Raw genomic sequence first — 22,281 nt, forward strand, 5'->3', positions numbered from 1 at the left:
TGGGTCTAAGAAATTTGCCTTTATTAGAGCCCTGGATCTGGAAGGTCATTTGGTTTAGGAACCTGGACTGAGTCTCCCATCGCTCTTCGCGACGAAGAAGGAATGTGCTTTTTAATGTTCTGGTATTTGAGTGGAAGGTTTTCTACCAATCTTGACTTCTCTACGTGGTCCAACAGCCACTTCCCCCAGAAATCCAAGGGGCACACACGCACTCGTGTGTGCACACGCTTATGCAAACACACACAGGCCCGCGACGCCCAGGATCCCATGTTCAGCGGGTTGCCAAGAAGCCAGGTTCCCGGGGCCTATCACAATCTTGAAGGGATGCCCAGTCCCCCAGGTACAGTCACCGTGGCTCGTGGCCCGTGGTCTGGTGGCTGAGGAGGTGTCCACGGCGGGTCACAGGTGGCGGGCTGCTTCCCAGATGATTTGCAAGGCCATGGAGGCGCAGGGGAGCTGGGCCACGGTGTAGGCCAGGGAGCGAGTGGGCGCCCGCAGCTTGCCCAGGTAGGCCACGGTGTGCACCATGCGGCCCAGGAAGAAGACGAGGAAGTGCATCCGGGCGACGAAGGGGTCAGGCCCCAGGACGGAGTAAACGAAGCCCAGGAACAGGAAGGGGTAGATGGTCTCCATGTCATTCCGGTGGGCTCTGGGAAGGCAAGGGCAGGCGGTCAGCCGGGGTGAGCAGTGAGCGTATCGTGGAGGCTGGGGCCCCCTGCCCGGAAATGCCCCGCGTCACCGGGTGCCAGACTCAAGTCCATTCACCGCCAGGACAAACGGACACCACAGAGGCAGGAGAGACGGCCCCACTTATGGGCTAGTAGCCACCACAGACAGCAGGCTGGGGTTCTCTTGCCAAGCCCTAGGTCTTTCCAGGACTGGGGTCCGGCCACATGCCCCACCCTCTCCCCATCCGGCCTTGGACACCAGGTGGGAAAAGTGGGGCTCTGAGGGGCTGAGAGCCGGGGTCGGGCCTAGGTCAGCCTCGAACCCATGCCCTTTACCACTAGGGCAGGCTTCTCTGAGGCCACCCTCCTTCTGAATGTAGGTGCCTGGGCCTTCCTGAGTGGCACAGGCTAGAGCCCAAGAGCCTGCATCCGAAACCCTCGCCTGTCTTATTCTGCCCCATAACCCAGCAGCCCTCCTTCCCCTTCCAGGGATCATGGTAACAGAGCTGCACGCACTCCGAGCCGACCCATCGCTGGGCGCCGGGGAAACTCTTCATTTCATCCGTGCTATCCTGCTTCCTCTTTGTTGTGTTTTGTTTAAAATGATCAAGTGTGTGAGTATGTGTGGCGGTGCCGGTGGAGGGGGGGCGTGGAAGGGCTGTGCACAACCCCCACCATAACTAAATGACCAAGAAAGAAAACTCACCCACTTCTGCTAAGAGTTGGTTCACATTTTCCATGCCTCCCGCTACCGGGCAGCTTCCTTGGGGAGAGGTGGGAAGGTCAAGTCCCGTAAATTAGAGACTGAGCCAGCGACTGATGGCATGTTCGAAGAATAAACAAGATCCCAGCACCGGGGCTGTGACCTCCCCCAAGGCCGGGCCGCATGTGTTGAGGCATGGAACCCAAGCTCCTTCTCCAGGCCCTTCCAGCTGGAAGGCGTCTCACCGATGCTGTGCCAGGAGGCCAGGCCCAGTCCAGGAGCTCCTGTGTGCGCCCTGCCGCAGAGCCCTCCTCTTCCCTGCCGCTTGCCAGGAGAGCCCGAGGCCAGGGCTGACCTGGGGCTTAGGGAATCGGGTGGGCTGCTCAGGGCCGGGAGGAGGCCTTCATTGGCAGCCCAGTGCTGCAGGGGTCTCTGCCTCTCGACGGGGGTGGGGACCAGGGAGGAGACGCTTGCACCAAAGCCTGACTGATAAGGGGTCATCCACAGGTCGTCCCTACAGGGGAAGAACTTTCCAGGGAGTGAGATTGGCAAATGCAAAGGTGGGGATGAACATCGGGTGTTCGAGGCACAGGAAAGTGACCCAGGTGTCTGGAGTGTGGTGGCATGAGAGGGAGCGAGGCAGGATGGGAGCAGGAGAGGGGTCTTGTGAGGTGGGGTATGGAGCCTGGAATTCAGTCAGAGTGGATACAAGCTCCCGTTCACCCAGGGGGCCTGGATCTTCCTTAGGCCACACTCAGGACACAGCAGCTGGCGTCCGTCCCCACATCCTGGAGCCAACACGAGCCCTCCTGTCCTGCTGAATTTCCACCACAGCTGCCAGCCTCAGGGAAAGCAAGTCCGCGGCAGGGCAGGTCGCACTGGGCTGGGGGGAAGGCTGCTGCTCCCCAGTGCCCAAGAGCGGGAGGCCAGGGAAAGGACTAGAAGGGGGAGACTAGGCGGGGGGCCGCTCCCCGATCAAGCAAGCCCCTCAGCTTACTCGTGAGGTACGAATGAGGGAGGGGACCACAGGGGTCCCTCTAAAACCACTCTACCCTATGGAAATGGGGCTTGGTATCCCCACAATCCCCCTAACACTGTTAGAGGGACACCCCTGGAAAACCTACTTTGGAGAAGACGAATGCATGTGTCCCAGAATGTGGTTGCCAACCACAGATGACCCACCTGGACGAGCATTTCTGTCACACTTTTATTCTGAAGTTTCCAGAATAGTCTCACTAACAGACGAATCCCATTCATTCAGACACTTCTTAAAGCATGTATTCACTGAGGAGTGAGTCAGATTTTAGAAAGCTGTTAAGAGAGTCACCGGCCAAACCCCAAAGATGAGGGGGAGCAGGGTGGAGAGGAGGGTAGGATGGGCAAGGTGCACAGCCGGTGGGGCCCCCCACTCTGAGCAGTCCCCCCAGAAACCCGAGCAGAGGGGCTGAGCCCACCTCCCAGCTCCAGCTCTGGGGGAAGGGACGGAGGGCCTGAGGGTCACCAGTGAGGGGGGAGAGGTGGCTGGGGCCAAGAATGCCCTGGGCTCTGACTCTCAGTCCCCGGCCTGGCCCAGCCGTCATCCCTCCTCCCTTGGGTAGGTCTCAAACCACAGCGGGGGGGCCCCCACGAAACCACAAGTGGTGCCAAGGGCAGGGAGCTGTGGGGAAATCAAAGGTGAGGCAAGAAAACTCCTTCCCCTCCCTCGGGCCCGGATATGCACTGACAGACATGGAGGGAGTCACGTATAGGAGAGACGCTTGGGCAAAACGTGTCATTCCCATAATAACCACTTTTTCACATAAAAGTCACCCAAAGCCAATCCCCGCTGCTAGACTGGACTTGCTGGGACCTCCGGCGGCACCGGGCCGCCCCTCCCCCCTCCAGACGTTGCGCCACTGGCTGCTGGAGGGCAGGTGACGGGTGGGGAGAGGGAGACCTGGGGGGGGTACCCTGAGGGAGCTGGCAGGGACAGCTGCGGTCTGTCCTGCTTCCTGGACCTCCCCGTCGCCCGCACGGGCCGCATCGATGAATGACAGTTGCTCAATGTCAAAGGCAGGTATAAGGTGGAGTAAAATCGCGTTCGTGCAGAGCCCGGGCTCAGAGGGCCTGGGCAAGCCGGCTCTGCCTTCGGACCTCACAACACCCTCCTGGGGGGGCTGCTGGGGGCCCCGGGGCGTTGGCATCTACAAAATGCTTGGAATGCTGCCGTCCCCGAGGGGCTGCGTCTCTGATTCACCTGCCATCTTCCTCGTCGCCCTCGCTGCCATCACCAGCCTCGACCTGGACACGACGGTTAAGGCTCATCTCACCCTCGGCTTTGCCAGCCTCCCCGACACCCCCGGGCAGGAGCCTGGGGTTCTGCGTGCTGCTAACCCGCCCCTGGGCCTCGGGGCACCCCCCACAAAAGGCAAAATGAACGCGCTGGATGACGTCTAAGGGACTTCTAGGGCTGCGGTTTGGGGACCAATCTCCTGACAAACTGGTTCAGTGGGATTAGGCCCACACACTCCAAACAGAAACACTGCAAAGCGTGGGTCACGTGTGTGTCTTTTTTCTTTGGGGGTCACTCAGATACTTCCTCTCTGCAGTTTCATACGTGTAGACTCAGGCTTTGGCCCAAATGCACAGGAGACTCGGATAGGCTTCACGGAAGACCGTGGCTGGGTTTCATCGTTTCCCTCGAAACCTGGTTCCCGACTCCTCCCGGAGCGGGGCTCATGTTTCGGCTCTGGGGTGTTGCTAACTTGCAAGCAGATTCATCCTCCAAGAACCAAGACCTAAGGGCTTTCCTGTTTGTGCGGAAGGGTGACCCTGGCTGCACCATAAACTCTGGTCTAATATTTAACTAACTTTTGCTTCCAGAGCCTGTCCGCCTCAGGTTGCAGCCCGTTCTCTGGCAGTAGATGACGGATGTGTGCTGCTCTGAGCTCTGCACCTTCAAGGTGCCACGATGTTATGTGAGGTCAGGAGGAAGGGGAGGAGGAGCCCCAGGGGGCCAGGAGCCCCCAGGTCTGGCATGGTAAGTCCCCAGTGAACACTGTTATGTGCCAGGGTCCCCCCACGAATAAACACTTGCCGAGGATGTAAAACATGGTCTGATAAGAGGTGCTGGAAAAGTGCTGAACCGAATTCCAGCCATTTGAGCATCACTACTACAGATAGTGGGTCACTCTGATCAGAAGGAAACATTGTGTCGGGTAGGCGGAAACACCTTGTACCACGTGGGTCTGTTGTCGCTCCCTGGCTTGGTTACGGCCACCGAAAAGAAACCAAGTGTCCGACAGCTCACGTAACCACTCCAATGTCACAAGTAAGCTTTGCTACACAGAACCCCCGAACCCCATGAGAGGCTAGGCACACCCCCTCGGTGGCTGCGGGAGCCGGCTCTGGCTACCCACAGTCTCAACTGCTCAGGTCCTTCTCTGCTGCCCTGGAGAGTCAAGCCCCCAGGGGGAGGGTGGGATACGGGTCACTAGTATGGACTCGTGTATGGGTAAGGCTTTGTCCACTAACGTACAGCGCCTTGCACACAGCAGGTGCTCATTACATGTCGCATGGATGAAGTACTACACACTGTAGTTAGATTAGAAAGGGTGCATCAGGGGCGCCTGGGTGGCTCAGTCGGTTGGGCGTCTGCCTTCGGCTCAGGTCATGATCCCGTTCCCAGGACCGAGCCCCTCGTCAGGCTCCCTGCTTGGTGGGGAGCCTGCTTCTCCCTCTCCCTCTGCCCCTCCCTCTGCTCCTCCTCTCTCTCTCTCTCTCTCTCTCTCAAATAAGAAAAAAAATCTTTAAAAAAAAAGGGTGGGACAGCAAAGAATTTTACTTTCTACATTTACTTTACACATTTCTGTAATTTTTAAAAACCACAAGTATGTCATTATGTTCAACAGCCAAGACAATTAAAAGGGAAAAAAAATCACTCTCTTTCAATAAAAGAATCTCTATTATTCATACGACGGCGTCCCACCCATTTCTGCCCGGGATGCACAGAAATGCACTGAGAACCGTGTGTGTGTCTCCCGTCTCCCTCCTGTGCAGCTACCCATCCTCCCACTTCTCCCCCCAACTCTGCAGACGGTTCCCACCCCCCCCCCCGAAATGCTGCCTTCCACTCTCCAGCCCGTTGGTCTGAACTAGAGCAAACTGCCCAAAACTGGGCCATTCAGATTGGTGACGTGAAATTAACACTGAGTCTCCGATGGGATTTTACACACCCGTCTCTAAAATACCATTTTTTTGAGTAACGTTTGCTGACATGGAAAATGCTCGCCAAATAATGTTAACTGAAAAAAAAAAAATCACAACCCCAAACTGGGTATACGATGTGTACCTGATTTTATGGAAAACATTGACACAGAGGAGCTGGATGGAAACAGTGTTCGATGTCAGCGGGGATTAGAATGGGGACTGGTCTCCCTTTTGCCGCTGGGGGTTTGCAACAGGACCCAAGTTGTCTGCAACGGCCAGCCATTCTGACTTTTATAATGAGGAAAATTGTTTTGGATGGACTGGGGGGTGCTAGGCATACAAAATGAGGTTCCACTTCGCTCCGAATACGGGAGATGCAAAGGAAAATCAAAACATGACGTAAATTTTCGCCCATCGCCTTGGCAGTGTAGCCCTCCAGAGGGGAAGCTCGGAGGGGGCAGGGGAGACCTCTCCCACACCCGTGGTGAAAGTAGATTTGTGACTATTCAGCAATACTCTTCACCCCGCTCGAATGCACCCCGCAGTTTTGCTCACACATACCCGCGAAGGCAATGCGAGGTTTGGATGCACTCTGTTCATACCCGGGAAAGACTGAGAACAGCCTTAATGCCCACTGGAGGGGAACGGGTCAGACAGCTAAGGGCGATCCGTTCGGCAGGGTAGCGGCCTAAAGCCTGCAGAGCTGAGCCAGCGGGTGACACCCCGCCGTGAGCTGATGGGTTACAAACCCTGTGAATGGATCAGCAGGTGAAGGGTGACCCTTTGGGGGCAAAAAGGAAAAAGCACGCATCTGTCAGTGCAGGACGCGTCCCTGGGAAGATGCAGAGACACCGTGTTTTGCCCCCCCGAGAGCGGAGCTGGGTAGGGCCTGGAGGTCAGAGGCCGGGGGGGAGACGGGAGTTCTCACTGAGTGGCCTTCTCCAACTCTGGAATCCTGAGTCATGAGCTGGTATTACTTTTCCACAATTAATTCGAAATTGGATTGATGAATAAATGAGAACGGTCCGAGGGGATCAGGAAGGCAGAAGACCTTGGTCCTCTGGGTATCCCCCAGGTCCCGCTGCTCAGAGCTGGGCCTGGAGGGGCAGGCCGTGGCCAGGTGGAAGGGCAGGCCGTGGCCAGGTCAAGGCCCCATAGTACTTGCCTGAGGCAGCGATCCACGTCCTGGTCACTCCGACAGTACTGGAGGCCTCCGTGTCTCAAGGCGTCCTCGGGGTTGGCAAAAGCCTGGAATAGATCAGCCGAGAATGACTGTTCGAGCTCCTACTATGTGCCAAGTGCTGGCACTCGCCACAAACAAGGCTGCTATGGACTGAACGTTTGTGTGCCCTGCAAATTCATATGTTGAAAGACAAACTCCAAGGTGATGGCATTAGGAGGTGGGGCCTTCAGGGGTGATTAGGTCATAGGGGTGGAGCCCTCGCGAATGGGATTAGTGCCCACTACCCCCCCTCCCTGAAAGCTCCCTTGCCCCTTCTGCCACCGGAGGACACAGTGAGAAGACAGCCATCTGTGACCCTGAAAGCAAATCCGAATCTGCTGGCACCTTGGTCTTGGGACTTCCCAGACTCCAGGACTGTGAGAAATCAATCTGTCATTTGTAAGCCCCCAGTATGATATGTTGTTACAGCAGCCAGAATAGACTAAGGCTAAGGCCCTCCTGCCCCTGCTCTTGGGAAGTTCACAGTCTGATTGGGGAATTGCCTATGAACCAGGGAAGACCAGGTGGTGAGTGTTAAAAAACAGAAGACAAGGTTGGCCTTGAGACTGGTCACAGGAGACCTGACCAAGTCTGGGGGTCAGAGAAGGCTTCTCTGAGGCAGGGCCAGTAAAGCTGAGGTTTGAAGGATGCAACAATATTAACCAGATGAAGAAGGGTTGGAGAAACAGCATTGAAGATACACAGAACAGCATGTGCAAAAGCCCTGGGGTCAGAAGATGGGCATGTTTGAAGAACAGAAAACCAGTGTGGCTGGAGTACAGAGAACAAGGGACAGAGGCCCAAGATGAAGGGTTCTGGAGGCACTCTAAGAATTTGGACTTTGAGCTACGAGCAATGAGAGGGTTTGATGGTTGAGGGCAGAGAACCCCAGTTCTGCACTGACTAGCTGCACATTTCATTTGAAGATTTATTTATTTATTTGAGAGAGAGAGCACTTGTGCAAGTGTGCATGGGGGTTGGGGGGGAGGGCGGGGGGGGGGGGGAGAGAGAGAATCCCAAGCAGATTCCCCACTGAGCATGGAGCCCAAGGTGGGGCTCGATCTCACGACCCCAAGATCCTAACCTGAGCCCAAATCAGGAGTCAGATGCTCAACGAGCTGAGCCACCCAGGTGCCCCCAGCTGCACATTTCTTAACTTCCCTGAGCCTCAGCTCCCTCATCTGTGAGCTCTGGATCAAATGGAGCTCATTTCCTACGTGAAGAGAGAAGGGGAGATCTGGAGAGGCCTTCGCACAATGCCTGGCACCACGAGGGCACGCGATGAATGGTCTGTGGACAGCAGAGACTGAAGGTCGCGCTTGGGTCCTCGGCCGCCCACGCCCTGCACTCACGTGCCTCTGGAAGCCAGCCGCGCCAACCCCACGGCAAACCTGGATGTCAGCAGCGGCTTTCTAACGTGCTCCTCTGACGGCAACTCCTGCCTCCTCTGACTCACGAGCCCTGCTGACCTCTGCCCCCGAGCGCTGGTTTGTCCTGCCTGGTGGGGCTGCCCCTGCCCCACCCCAGAAGTGAATGCGGCCCAGGCCCGAGGCCAGTCGCTGTCAGGATCAGAGCCCCCACACCCAGAATTCCTCTCCACTGGCCCTTCAGTCGTGGCATCACCAATTCGGATGGCTCTGGCCCAGAGTCCGTGGGCCCTTTGGAGGGAGTCCTAGGGCTGTTCAGGAGCTGTTCATGGAGGTCAGGTCCATGGGGTCGCTCACCCCTAAAGAGAACTGGAGTCAGAGCCCCTGGGGTCAGAAGCGAGAGTGTCACCTCCAGCTGGGACAGGGGGCAGGCCTCTGGGTGCGCCCCCACAAACAAGCTTCTGCTGCTGCCCTCGACTGTTAATAAGTAATGAGAACCAGCAAGGGGAAACTTCAGTTCTGTGCGAGGTACTGAACCCTCCCGGCACTGCCCTGACCATCCCCTGTTTACAGATGAGGAAACTGAGCTCCCGGACTTGCCCTTAGTCCACAGCTGGTGGGTGGAGGAGCCTGAGGCCCACGTCCATCCCCTTCCCAAGGTGTGGCTCCTGGGCTCTTTCCTGGTTGACGGAACACCGAAACAGAAACCAGAGGGAAGATCCCAGATGCTAAGGAGCTTCTGGGGACAGCCCGAGGGAAGCTTGCTTTCTTCCCCAGCGACCAGGGAGAAAGGCACTCTCAGGCTTATCTCTTTCTATCCCTGAAGTCGCGTTAAAAGGGAAACTCTGTCGAGAACTCCCCCCCCCCGCCCCCCGGGCAGCTTGTGGAGCCAGACAGCCCCCTCCGCATTCCTGGGGCAAACCCCGCTAGGTGGTCTTCACAGGTAATGTCTCCTCTCAGCCCAGGGTCCTCACCTGGAAAACAAGGTGAAGGTAGTTCCCGCCTCCCCCCCCCCAAGAGTCACGGTGGGGAGTAAACACTCAGCTTCAAGGAGGGACTTGATGGGTGAACGCAGCTGTCCCCGCTGGGTGCCTGCTGCTGGGTCCCCGCTGGGTGCCTGTATCCCATATCCAGGATGGACCAACGCGGGGGGAAGGCAGGGGCCACCCACGTGCCTGTGCCTCTGGGCGTTATCTGCGCAGGGAGCGGCTCCGCCTTCAACCCTGCCTGCACCTGTGTCAGGGGCTGAGTCTGACCCCCAGCAAGATCCCGGCGCCCCGGTGTCCACCCCGCCCCACTCGAGGCCAGAGCGAGCCTTGCCTGGCTTTGGAACTGGACAAAGGGGCACAGTTTCTGGAAATGATTCCTCTACTGAATAACAGGACAGCCGGCCAGCTTGGCCCGAGAAACTTCTCGGGATCTGGCTGTCCAAAGCGAGAGCGGAGTTGTTCTGAATGGGTCGGCCCACCCACCAGCTCACCCGGGCTCAAATCTCAGCCTCTTTATTGCTGTTTTGGCTCTGGGGCTTGGATTAGTGGGGGAAATTCCTCCTTGAAAATTCCAGTGGAGGGGCGCCTGGATGGCTCAGTCAGTTGAGCATCTGACTTTGGCTCAGGTTGTGATCTCAGGGTCCTGGGAATGGAGCCCTCTGGTGCTCCCTGCTCAGTGGGGAGTCTGCTTCTCCCACTCCCTCTGCCCCTCCCCCCACTCATCCTCCCTCCCTCCCTCTCTCTCTCTCTCTCAGATAAATAGATGAAACCTTCAAAAAAAGAAAGAAAATTCCAGTGGAGCCTGTCTGGGACCTGGCCTCTGGAGGCTGCCGCGGCTTTGTAAGCGCCCTTGCCAGTGAGTTGGGAATTTCCACTGAAGGGTTTCTCGGACTCCTGGGTCGCTAGTTCCCGCTCCACCCAAATACCCAAATATCAGATCTCCCGTGCTGGGAAGCCACCAGGTCCAATGGAGGCTTTAGCCTGTCTCACTCCAGCCTCCGGGACCCGCTTCTCCGAGACACCCGCAGCCACAGTAGCACTCAGCCAGAACCCACCTGGTGGCCCAGAAAGTGAGTAAAAGCTCTTAAAACAGAGGACAAGAAGGTGCAGGCCCTGCCATCCCACAGGACTGGGAGAGGCACCTAGGTCCCCGGTCCCTCACACTCGGGCCCTTGAAAACACCTTGGCCAAGCCTCCCAGCCTGACAGCTTCCCGGCAGGGCAGCAAGAGAGCGCACGAGGGGATGTGGGGCTCGGGGTCCTGGGCAGCCTACCTTCTTCCGAAGCCGCACTTGGCCCGTGATGACAGCCACCACGTACATCTTGATGACCAGCAGTGTGCCACAAAGCAGGAAAGCCGAGAGCGCCTGGCCGCTCACCAACGCCAGGACAGGGGGAGGCATGTTGGTGGGCAGGCGGCAGCTCCGGGAAGACGGCGGAGCAGGCGTGCGGCCGTGTCTCCGGGAGCTGGAGGAGGCGGGGAGAGCCGCCAGGAGGCCTGTCTGCACTCAGCACCCGCCCACTCCGGCGCAGAGGCAGCTTCTGCCCCCAGATGCTGGGAGAAGCTGAGGGCTGAGAGGTGTCCCTGGTCCAGCCTCCGGCCCCAGACGCCCCTCCCCGGCAAATCCTCAAACCCGTTCTAATCTGCTTCCTCATCTGTAAAATGGGGGTATATGGCAGTGCCTGCCTTCTGGGGGTGTGTCAAAGCCGGACGCCTGGCAGGAGCTCCTCGGGTGGCAGACATTGCTGATTTATGCCTATTTCCCAGAGGGTCAGGGCAGGTGGTAGGCACGAGGACTGAGCTATCTGTCCCCACTCTCAGCCTGGACATTTGAACCACAGCCATACCTACGTGAGGTGACTTTGCTTTTTTGTAGTAGGTTGAATACGGGCCCCCCAAAGATGTCCGCTCCCCAATCCCCAGGACCTGGGGTTATGGCGCCATACCTGACAAAAGGGAACTTTGCAGATGGGATTCAAGTTAGAATCTTGAGCCGGGGAGATCATCCTAGATTATCTGGGTGAATCCAATTCGATCACAAGTGTTCTCCTGGGAGAGAGGCAGTAGGGAGGAAAGACATCAAGACAGGAACAGAGGTCAGAGAGGAGAGGAGACGCTATGCTGCTGGCTTCGAAGATGAAAGGGAGGTGGGCTGTCACCCAAATGATGCAGGTGACCTCTAGAAGCCGGAAAAGCCCAGGAAACAAACTCTCCCCTAAAGCTTTCGAAGGAACCAGCCTTGGGAGAGCTTGACTTTTCGCCCACTGACATTGGCTTTGGACTGCTAGCCTCCAGAACGCTAAGCTAGTAAATTGGTGTTGTTTTCAGCCATGAAATCTGGGCTGATTGGTTATAGCCACCATAGGAAACTAGAGAACACCCTTCTGTTATGTTCTGTAGCATCTCTGGGCAGGCGTACCTTGGAGATGTTGCGGGTTCGGTTTCCAACCACTGTAATAAAGCGAGTCCCGCCATAAAGCAGCTCAAAAGGAATTTTATTGGTTTCCCCGTGCACGTCAAAGGTATGCTTACACTACACTGTAGTCTGGTAAGTGTGCAAGAGCATTATGTCTAAAAAAGAGGGTACGTACCTTCAGCAAAAAATACTTTATTATTATTATTTAAAGGATTTTATTTATTTGACAGAGCGAGCACACAAGCAGGGGGAGCTGCAGGGACAGGGAGAAGCAGGCTCCCAGGGAGCCTGACATGGGGCTCAATCCCAGGACTCCGGGATCATGACCTGAGCTGAAGGCAGACACATAACTGACTGAGCCACCCAGGCACCCCCAAAATACTTTATTGCTACAAAATGGGAACCATCATCCTAGCTTTCCCTGAGTCATCCTCCCTGATCACAGATCGCTCTAACAAATACGGTAATAATGAAAAGCTTTGAAAGATTGTGAGGATTACGAAAATGTGATACAGAGAGGCAAAGTGAGCAAACACTGTTGGAAAAGTGGGGCCGACGGACTTGCTCAACAAAGGGTTGCCACAAACCTTCAATTTGTTCGGAAAAAAAACAAGAAACAAGCCCAAACCCACAGTATCTGTGAAGTGCAATAAAGCAAAGCACAATGAAATGAAGAATGCCTGCGCTTTTCTGGGAGACTCCCAGGCAAATGGTTTTATTATTTACAGGAACTTCCCGAAAGACCCATCAGCTCTTCAACAAAAACATCAACATTTTGCGCCGTCACATTCTTTGAATCTCTTGCTTCAAGACCCTCACCTTAATGTGCTCCCCCTCCTTCACCCCCTTTCCCAGGTTGGGGGCAGGACCTCCGCAAAGGCAGGAAATCTTGTCCCTTGCTTGTTTTGCCAGCACTGCTTGCTTTGCCAGGAGGTGCCCTGGGGCGGTGCGCAGGAGGAAACAATCAGTTTTCCGTGTCTTCTTCACCCTTGGGTCTGGCCAGAGGGACAGCAGTATCAGTCTGGGCCTGTCTCAAAGCAGCGGAGGCCAAGGGAAGGACTGGCCAGGGGGCAGAGACACTGGCCACGTGCGCGGGAGCAGACTCAGCTGATGTTGAATCCAGAGCCAGCCCTTGGTGACGGCAGCTTCATGGCCTTGGGCAAGCAGGTTCCTTCTCTGAACACTTTTCATCAGCTGTGATGCACAGCTGTTGTCGCTCGGCACAGCAGGTGAGAGAACCGAAGGGAGTCGTGTCTAATTATTAAGCACCTGGCACACAGTCAGCCCTCATCTGTATGAGCCTCTGAGCCTCAGTTTCCACCTCCTCAAAATGGGATAATGCTTGGGTTGCCAAGACGGAGGCTCTTGGAAACCCCTGTCCTTGCTGCTGGGGTTGGGGGGAGTGGGGTGGGGGGAGGATTGCTTGTCCATTTGCTCTGCGCCAAGCCTTCCATTATCTGGACAAAAGATGTGCTTGTAAACCTACACCCATGTTTCTGGAACATGGGGCCGCCAGCCCGGGTTGTCCCAGCCCCACAAGATAAATGAGAGGTCATGATCAGGGATGGGACATAGAAAGTATGGGATGTCCTGAATTAGGTTTTATCTCTGCCTGTATGTTTGAAGGCATCGTGCAAGCTTGCTCCTTGCTGATGTTTCTGAGAACAGAGGGTGCCTGTCGGTCCTGCCCCTGGATTGGGGAAACCGCTGGAGCGGCTGCCCGCCCTGACGACAAGTTCAGTTGTGGGGGTTGGGGTCTGGTGGCTGCACCAGCCCTAGAATCGTGGACCAGACACAGCCTAAGAGGCGACCCTGGGCGTCCGCCCTTCCCTGGACTAGGCAGCAGGCTCTGCCCTGCTTGGTCTTCCGAAACACGACAGAAAACTCACTGGCAGAGGCTAGGAAAACCAGCGTGGGCAAAGAGTGGATTCTTATCCACCCTTACCTGGAGCCAAAAATAAGAGGGACTTCGTGGGGAAGCGCTGCTGACTGACGTGCATGACTTCATGGTAGGAATCTTTTCCTCATCGTCTGCTGAAACGAACCAGCTAAGCCAGGACCTGGCAGGGAGTTCAAGCCCTTCTCTGATCTCTGGCCAAGAATTTCCCTAAAGCCTCCCGCAGCCCGTGGAAGCGGCCGCTGTTGTTTTTGGTGGTGGTGATGATGCTTCTCTCTGAGCTCCGGTGACCGTGACGTTCGTTGCCCGTAAGAGCAGGGCTCCTGCCTTGCAGGGGGTGGGCCGATGGGAGACCGTGTGTGCAAAGCACTGGGTGGGGATGGGGGTGCTCACCTGGGCCTGGCCCCGAGGTTCACGGGAAATACAACAGCGAAGGCACGAGAAGCCCCGGGGCCGCCCAGGAGGAGGCCTCCCAGGAATCAGAAATGTGTTCATATCACCCCTGGGTGGTGGCCACGCAGGTGAATATAGACGTAAGAATTTGCTGCAATGGATCTTCAGAAGTTGTGACTTTACTGTGTTAAAAGAACAAAAAACAAAACAACGAAAACAAACCCCATAAGAGGTCTCTGGTCACTGTGTACAACTCCGAGCAAAGAGGAGCCGCTTCGTGTGAGCCGCCAAGTGGCTTCTTCCAGCTCAGGCTCCTCGGCATTTCCTGAGGATCAGAGCCCCGGCTCTGGGGGCTGGTTCATTGTCTGTGACTTCAGAGGACCTTCAGAGCGAGGAGGAAGCGGCCCCACCTCGGCCGCTGGGTCCTGACCTCGGTGAGCACTGCTGGGGCTTTCTCCAGCCAGGGATGGGGAAATGCAGCGATAAAAGAAAGTTACTGCGGCTCGAGTGACCTTTGAAGTCAGATCCGTGCTTCAGTCATCAGAGCGGCATCAACCGCTTCTCCTCATTCTGGAGAAGCGGTGTTTGTGAAATGTGGCGTGTGCTCTGCGGAAGGGGTGCGGTGCAAACACAGATTAGTGCGCGTTTCCGGTGGCTCCGCAGCCCCTGCTGCGGCAGACGGTTGGGGGGGTGGGTGTCCCACAGGCCGGACCCCCTGAGGAATCCAGGATGAGCAACTCGAGGAAGGGCTGTTGTTTTTGTCGGAGGCGGCCAGCTCCCCTCTCCCTCCTACCTTCTTCTGGGAAATCGCAACTTTCCCTTTAGGAGCTGGACCCCTATTGCCTGTAATGCCGGTGGCTCGGCCAATCCGAAAACACCTCTTCTTGGGATGGGGTGGCCATGTGATCCAGGGAAGCCAATCACAATGTCCCTGGCATCAGGCCACTGTGATTGGTCCAAGCAGAGCCAATCAGAGACCTTCCCCAGGAGTTTATATTGTGACCCCACTGGAAAGACCACTCTTGGCTGTAGGACGGAGCCCTGCGACTGTAATGGCCTGAAGCTGCGCGCGACTGCTCCCTGCTTCGTGTGTGTGTGTGTGTGGGGGGGGTTGTTCTGGAAGCACCAAGGTCCCGACCCGTTGACTCACCCAGGGCCTGGGAGTTTAGGAGTTTCCTTCTTTGCTTAAACAAAACATCAGTCAAATCACGCTTGTCCTTGGCTCCAAATTGCAGTGGCTCCCATCTCGCTCAGAGTGAAAGCCGAAGTTTGGCCAATGGCCCGTGGCCTCATCCCATCTGGTCTCCATCTGGTTCTCTCTGGATTCCTTCTCTACTCACTCGGTCAGCCTAGCCACACTATCCTTTCTCTGGGCCTTCGCTCTGGCTGGGGCCTCTGCCTGGAATTCCCACCCCCCCCCCCCGCATTTGCTGCGTGACACTCACCTTCCAGTCCTTGCTCAGATGTCAGCCCCTCCAGCCCCCTCAACCACCTTCCTGTGGTTCCACAGCCTGTCCCCACCCATGGCCCTTCTGATGTCACTTCCTTGCCTCTGCTTTCTCTTTTCTTTCCACAGCTCATTTCACTCAATGACACACCATATAATTTATTTATTATCCTTACTGTCTTAACACCTGGCTTCTTAGGGCAGGGGTCTCGGTTTTGTTTGCCGATAAAGCACAAGTCCTGGTCCCATGCCTGACATAGAGACCTAACTGTAATTTATTGAATTGAATTAAGCTCCTTTGCTTAGGATTCCTTTCATTATAACCCAAAGAATCTAGACCAAGATAAGTAAAAAGCTCCTGAGTTCAGTTCTGGGTCCTGACTCCTGCCTGCCTACCTCCTAGAATCCCGGGGGGAGCCTGGCTGCCTCTCCTGACAGGCACAGAGCCCACCTGGGAAGAGGCCTGTGTGTCTCTGAGTGGGACTGGCTGCCGGGCAGGCTGGGACCAGAACAACAGAACCCGCCTCCGGTGCCTAGTCGGTTAGGACTGCAAAGACGATGCGATTTTAAATTTAGTTAGGTTACGCACTGACAGCACAAAAACACCCATCCCGCAGTGCAGAAACACAGCCGCTCACGGTTACTGACAAGGATACATGGTGAACACTAGAAGCTGCCCATCAGAGAACTGGGCTGATCTGGGGCTATGTGCCAGGCCGCTTCCCGGGGCTCTCAAGCCCGGCCTGGCCCCAAAGCCCATTCCTGCGATGGCCAAGATGGCCTTCAGGGATGGTGTCATCCCACTTAAGGACAGCAGTCGGACCGGGTGATTTGGCCACAGGATCGCTGGGCAATGTTCTCACACCCAACGCAGGCCTGATCACAGATGCCACCGTAGTTAATCCTCCAGAAGGAGGTAAGACTCTTAGACCCATTTTAGAGATATGAGGCCTGAGGCCCGGGTGGATGGTTGTACTCGCCCCGGGTCCCACAGCTGGTGGGTTCTGGCTGCGGGGCTGTATGTAGCAAGCTCTTAAGAGGCAGCAATCTTTAGTGGGTAACATAAGGTTCTTCTGCTCGCAGTACGCCTCCCTGAGGCAGGAAACTCCCCGGGAGCTCCTCGGGGGAGTGAGGAGTAGCAAGGCTGCTCAGCTCTAAAGCCCAGCAGTGAGGAAAGCCTGGGAGCCAGCCAGTAGAACCTCGTTCGGCCATCAGAAGGACCAATGTACCAACACACGCTACATCACGGATGACTCGGGAGACATCATGCTAAGAAGCCAGACCCAAAAGGCCACATAGCCTATGATTCTGTTTGTAAGAAATGTCCAGAATGGGCGAATCCTTAGAGGCAGAAAGGGGGTCGGTGGTTGCCAGGCTGTAGGCGGAGGGGGAATTCGAGTGACGATGTCAGGCGCATGGGGCTGGGGCTTTCTTTCTGGAAGACCAGACGAGAAAGTTCTAGAGATGAGACTGATGGTTGCACAACGATGTACATGGACGTAGTGCCATTGAACCTGGACACTTAGAAATGCGGTCTTTTTCGTGGAAAGGAAAAAGAGTAAAGAAAAGCCGGGCCGCCGGCTTCCTCACGGCTGTGTGTACAGCTCCCGGTGGGGTGTCTGCATAGAGCCGCGCTTAGTAAATATTTGTTGGAAGATGGGCCACCTGACTGTGTGCCCGAAATGCCGTGAATTCCTGGGCCATCCTCTTCCCCTGTCTCAGCAGAGAGAAACACACGTGTGGCTCTTCCACGCTCTGGCCCAGCGCGGCCCTTGACGGAGCCCAGCTGCTGCAGCCTGACCCGGGGCCTCGGATCCCGTTCCTGATGCACGGGGCTGCGGTCGGCAGGAGCATTTCCTGGATGCTATTTGGGGACAGCACGCAGCTGACAGGAGAGGAGCATGGGGGACGAGGGAGCGGAGAAATGTTTGTCTCAGCACAAATGCCTGCCAAGACATTTCCCGAGAAGCTGCAGTCCTCCGAGTGTGGCTCCAGGCAGAGGCTCGGGGGTCGGGGAGTGCCGAGAACTGCCCGTGCATGCAGCCCAGCACACGCTTTTGCACGCCGCCCCCGGATGCTGCTTTCCCGTGGGCATTTCCGGCGTCCGGCTTTCAGACACATCAGGAACCCATTTCCCAGAGGCTTCGCAGGAGAGCTGTGCATTCCTGGGATCACGGTTCGGCCAGCGATGGCTCAAGGGACAGCTAGCCGGGGCTTTCCCATGCAGGAAGGATGGGAATCCTTCCCGCTCTTCAGCAGCCTCCCGGACCCCAGAGCTCCTCAGTTCGACAAGAAGCGCCACCCTCTTTCTGTCAGGCCGTTGTCACAAAGACAGTATTTCTCGACTGCGGGTTTTTAAATGAATCATCCAAACACGCCAGATGCCAAAAGGGTTAAGGGGGCAAAGTGTGTGTTTCCTCCATTACCCCTGATGCCCGGGGTATCTCTGCAACTCCATGATGGTCCTTCTCACCTTGAACCCTGCCAATCTGGGGGACTCACTACTTTCTAATAATAATAATAATAATCAATAACAACGACAACAGCAGGCAGCTATCATGGAGGTAGGCGCATTTAGGTGCTTTGGGTATAAACCCACCTTGTTTTATCTTTAGTGTGCTCACCTGTGTAATGGAGAAAGAGGCTCGGGGCTATGGATGACTTCACCTAAGGACACAGATCTGGGCAGGGGTGAAGCTATCTGCAGCCAGAGCCTGGGCTCTTCACCCCCAGGCAGAGCTAAGATTTGAAGTCAAGCCAGCTGTTCCCTTCTTGCACAACTCTTGCGCAGAACTCCTTCCTTGGGCTGAGCCGGATCTGTCCTTTGGGGCCATAGGGGACACGCAGGCTCCCTTCTCCTCCCCACAGCCCTTAGAAATTGGAAGACACCGCCAGGTCAACCCTAAATCTCCTCTTCCAGGCAAAATCCCAATCAGCTCGTCCTTGGATCCCATGTTTTCCCAGCCCGCATGACCTAGTTTGTGAAGGTCCCTCTAGGAGGGGCCATAACCCTGTGTGCCACAGACCGAGTGCAGGTCAGAGAGGATCACGGCCCCTTGCTGGAGTCCCCTCATTGCCACCAGCACAGGATGGGCTGTGACGCCAAGCTACATAATTTGTGGGGCCACTTGCAAAAGGAAAATGCAGGGGCGCCTGGGTGGCTCAGTCGTTGGGCGTCTGCCTTCGGCTCAGGGTGTGATCCCAGGGTTCTGGGATCGAGCTTCACATCAGGTTACTCCGCTGGGAGCTTGCTTCTTCCTCTCCCATTCCCCCTGCTTGTGTTCCCTCTCTTGCTGGCTGTCTCTCTCTCTGTCAAATGAACAAATAAAATCTTAAAAAAAAAAAAAAAGGAAAATGCAAAGCCCCTTGTTCAAAAGTCATCGAGAGTTTCAAGCTGCTGACAGTGGAGCAGTAAATGGAGCACATGGGACCCTGTGTGGCTCCACGAGCTGGCCCTGATTCTGAGCTCAAGGTCGCTCGCTCAACATGAGCTGAGTAAGGAAGGCGTGTCTGATTCAAAGCCAGAGAAAGGATAACATCAGAGCTTGAGAGAACTTTTCATCACCTCTAATATAATAGATGACAACATTTTCTCATAAATAACAGCATGAACAACAGCAGCTTCCCCTGAGCCAGGCGTCATGCAGTATTTTTTTTTAAGATTTTATTTATTTATTTGACAGAGATAGAGACAAGCCAGCGAGAGAGGGAACACAAGCAGGGGGAGTGGGAGAGGAAGAAGCAGGCTCATAGCGGAGGAGCCCAATGTGGGGCTCGATCCCAGAACGCCAGGATCACACCCTGAGCCGAAGGCAGACGCCCAACCGCTGTGCCACCCAGGCCCCCCCCGCCCCTTTTTTAACAACACTTGTACAGGGGCACCGGGATGGCTCAGTCGGTGGAGTGTGCAACTCTTGATCTCGGGGTCATGAGTTCAAGCCCCATGTTGTGGGTAGAGATGACTTAAAAAAGAAAGAAAGAGGGCGCCTGGGTGGCTCAGTCAGCTAAGCATCTGCCTTCGGCTCGGGTCCTGATCCCAGGGTCCTGGCTTCTCCCTTTGCCTCTGCCCCTACCCCCACTTGTGCTCTTTCTCTCTCTCTCAAATAAATAAAATCTTAGAGAAAAAAAATACGAAAGAAAGAAAGAAAGAAAGAAAGAAAGAAAGAAAGAAAGAAAGAAAACAGCACTTGCATAATGTTCACTGTGTCCCTGGGAAATGATAACAATCTTCAACATCCAGTTGAAATAGGTACTAGGATTCTTCCCACCTCACAGATGAGAAAACTGAGATATGGAGTAGCTGAGTAACTCACCCAGTCACATAGCTAATAAGTGGTCTCACACCAACATTGCGGGCTAAGTCCCTTACCTCCAGGTGTCAGAGCAGATTCCTGAGGCTTGTGGGAGAGGAAACAACCATAGTAAAGAGGTCACGAGCAGAGGGATCGAACCCAGGACCACACAGTTGTGAGGCCCACACCCTCTGCAGTCCACCTTCTACCAAAGACCCAGGTAACAGGCCTGTAGTGTACGGAACAATGTCCCCCAAAAAGATATGTCCAAGTCCTAACCCACAGTATCTGGGAATGTGGCCTTCCTCGGAAATAGGGTCTGCGTGAGTCAGGGTTCTCCAGAGACACAAAACGTATATCATCACTCCTGCAATTCTAGAGGCCGAGAAGTCCCACGCATGCGCTGCCATCTGCCAACTGGAGATGCAGGGAGGCCAGGGGTGTAATTCAGTCTGAGTCCAAAATCCTGAGAACCTGGGGATTTGATGGTGTGAATCCCAGTCCAAGGGCGGGAGAACCTGGGAAGCGATGTCCCAGCTCCACGGTGAGGTTCTCCGTTCCATTCAGTCTTGGTAGATCGGCAGATCGGCTGATGCCCACCCAGCCTGGGGAGGGCAATCTTCTTGTCACTGGGTCTGCTGATTCAAATGCTAATCTCATCTGGAAACACCCTCCCGGACACACCCAGAAATAATGTTTCATCCGGGGGAGGGGAGCCCATGGCCGGTCAGGTTGACAAATGAAATGAAATCTCACAGGGTCTTCACAGAGCTACGGAAGTTGAGGACTTGGAGATGAGACCATCGCTGAAAGTGGACTCTGAATCCGATGATCCGTGTCTCTGGAAGAGGAAGGGGAGGGAGACTCAGACACGCAGAGGAAAAGGCCATGTGACGAGGAAAGCAGAGATTGGAACGATGAGGCCACACGCTGGGGAATGCCAAGGCTTCCCGGCAGCCACCAGAAGGGAGCCACGAAGAGGATCTCCCCCTCGGAGCTTCTGGAAGGAACCAACCCAGCCAGCACCTTGATTGCAGATCTCTGGCCTCCAGGACCATGAGAGGATACAATTCCGTGGTTCTCAGCCACCCAGTCTGTGGTCATTTGTGACAGCAGCCCGAGGACACTCACACGTGCCTTGTGTTTTTAGAGGTGTTTCTGTGTCCACAGAACATGCGTAGCTCCTGGTTGGATCTCCAGAGAGTGCTTACTTCATATAATCCAGCCAAAGACCGAAGATTTATTTAGCTGATACTGGCAATTTGGAAATAAATCTACCGGGGGGGGGGGCGCCTGGGTGCCTTGGTCGGTTAAGCGTTAAGCGTCTGCTTTTGGCTCAGGTCTTGATCTCAGGGTCAGGAGATCAGCCCTGCCTCAGGCTCCTTGCTCAGCAGGGAGTCTGCTTCTCCCTCCCTCTGACCCTCCTCCCCGCTTGTGCTCTCTCTCTGTCTCAAATAAATAAAAATAAATAAATAACAGCTTTAAAAAAAATCGTCAAGTTACCAGAAACTCAGTGACTTAAAGGAACAGAAATGCAGTCTTTCACAATTCTGGAGGCCAGAAGTCAGAAACTAAGGTGCTGGCAGAGCTGCGCTCCCCGCCACCAGCGTCAAGGGGAGACTCTGTTCCTTGCCTCCCCCAGCTCTTGGTGATGCCACGAGCATTCTTTGGATTGTGGCCACATTGCTCCAGCCTCTGCCTCCACCCCGCTTCCTCTCCTCCAGGTGGCTGTGTAAATCCCCCTTGGCCTTTCACTTACAAAGACACGTGATCACAGTTAGGGTTTACCTGGATAATCCAGGATGATCTCCTGATCTCAAGATTGGTAACCGGTAACCGCATCGCAATGGCAAAGAAAGGCCCCTTTTCCCTATAAGGTAACACTTGGAGGTTCCAGGACTTAGGAACTGGTATCCTTGGGATATTATTCAGCCTCCTCTAATAATCTATTTTATTTAACCCAATATATCAAAAGTATTATTTTAATATGTAGCTAATATTTTTAAATTATGAGTGAGATATTTTACTTCTTTTCATATTAAGTCTTTAAAAATCAGTGTGAATGTTGCAGGCACGGAGCATCTCCGTTTGGACTCAGCACGTCGGGGGAGCCCAAGGCCCACATCTGGTGATGGCTGCCACCGTGGGAGCCCGCTTCTTCCTCTCCCACTCCCCCTGCTTGTGTTCCCTCTCTCGCTGGCTGTCTCTCTCTCTGTCAAATAAATAAATAAAAGCTTTAAAAAAAAAAAAAAGAACCTCAGATGAAACTCATATGCCTTTCAGTTCCGATCCCACGACCTGTGAATCAAGACGTTGGAGCTGTCCTTGAGGCATGTGCCCAAATCGTGGGCTGATTTCGAGCAAGCTGAACTTAAAGGTCAAATCTGCAAAGCCCAATTTGTTGCTGAAAGAACAGCGAAACCTCCTCTTCCCATCTGTGATAATAATGCCGACCCCGGGGTTGAGTTTTACAGTTTGAAGAGCGCCGATTTTTCTGTGACCGGCTCCTATGTTGAATCTTCTTTTTTTTTTTTTTTTTTTTTTTTAAAGATTTTATTTATTTATTCGACAGAGATAGAGACAGCCAGCGAGAGAGAGAACACAAGCAGGGGGAGTGGGAGAGGAAGAAGCAGGCTCATAGCGGAGGAGTCTGATGTGGGGCTTGATCCCATAACGCCGGGATCACGCCCTGAGCCGAA

At 55.0% G+C, this 22,281-nt stretch overlaps 1 protein-coding gene and 1 long non-coding RNA gene across 2 annotated transcripts; both read right to left on the minus strand.

The window, feature by feature from the left end:
* PTGES (prostaglandin E synthase) lies at positions 1 to 11,181 on the minus strand. Its single transcript, XM_026514171.4, has 3 exons — positions 10,411 to 11,181; positions 6,725 to 6,807; positions 1 to 649 (listed from the first exon to the last, which is right to left on the minus strand). The coding sequence occupies exons 1-3, from the start codon at positions 10,537 to 10,539 to the stop codon at positions 400 to 402; spliced, it is 462 nt and encodes a 153-aa protein (XP_026369956.1). The 5' UTR covers positions 10,540 to 11,181; the 3' UTR covers positions 1 to 399.
* A 1,058-nt stretch (positions 11,182 to 12,239) lies between these two features.
* On the minus strand, positions 12,240 to 21,001 carry LOC130543995 (uncharacterized). Its single transcript, XR_008959834.1, has 2 exons — positions 19,660 to 21,001; positions 12,240 to 18,599 (listed from the first exon to the last, which is right to left on the minus strand). It is a non-coding gene; the product is annotated as an uncharacterized LOC130543995 (long non-coding RNA).
* Positions 21,002 to 22,281: the final 1,280 nt, after the last annotated feature.

This window comes from Ursus arctos, unplaced genomic scaffold (genome assembly GCF_023065955.2).
Source record: "Ursus arctos isolate Adak ecotype North America unplaced genomic scaffold, UrsArc2.0 scaffold_18, whole genome shotgun sequence".
Taxonomy (NCBI): Eukaryota; Metazoa; Chordata; class Mammalia; order Carnivora; family Ursidae; genus Ursus; species Ursus arctos.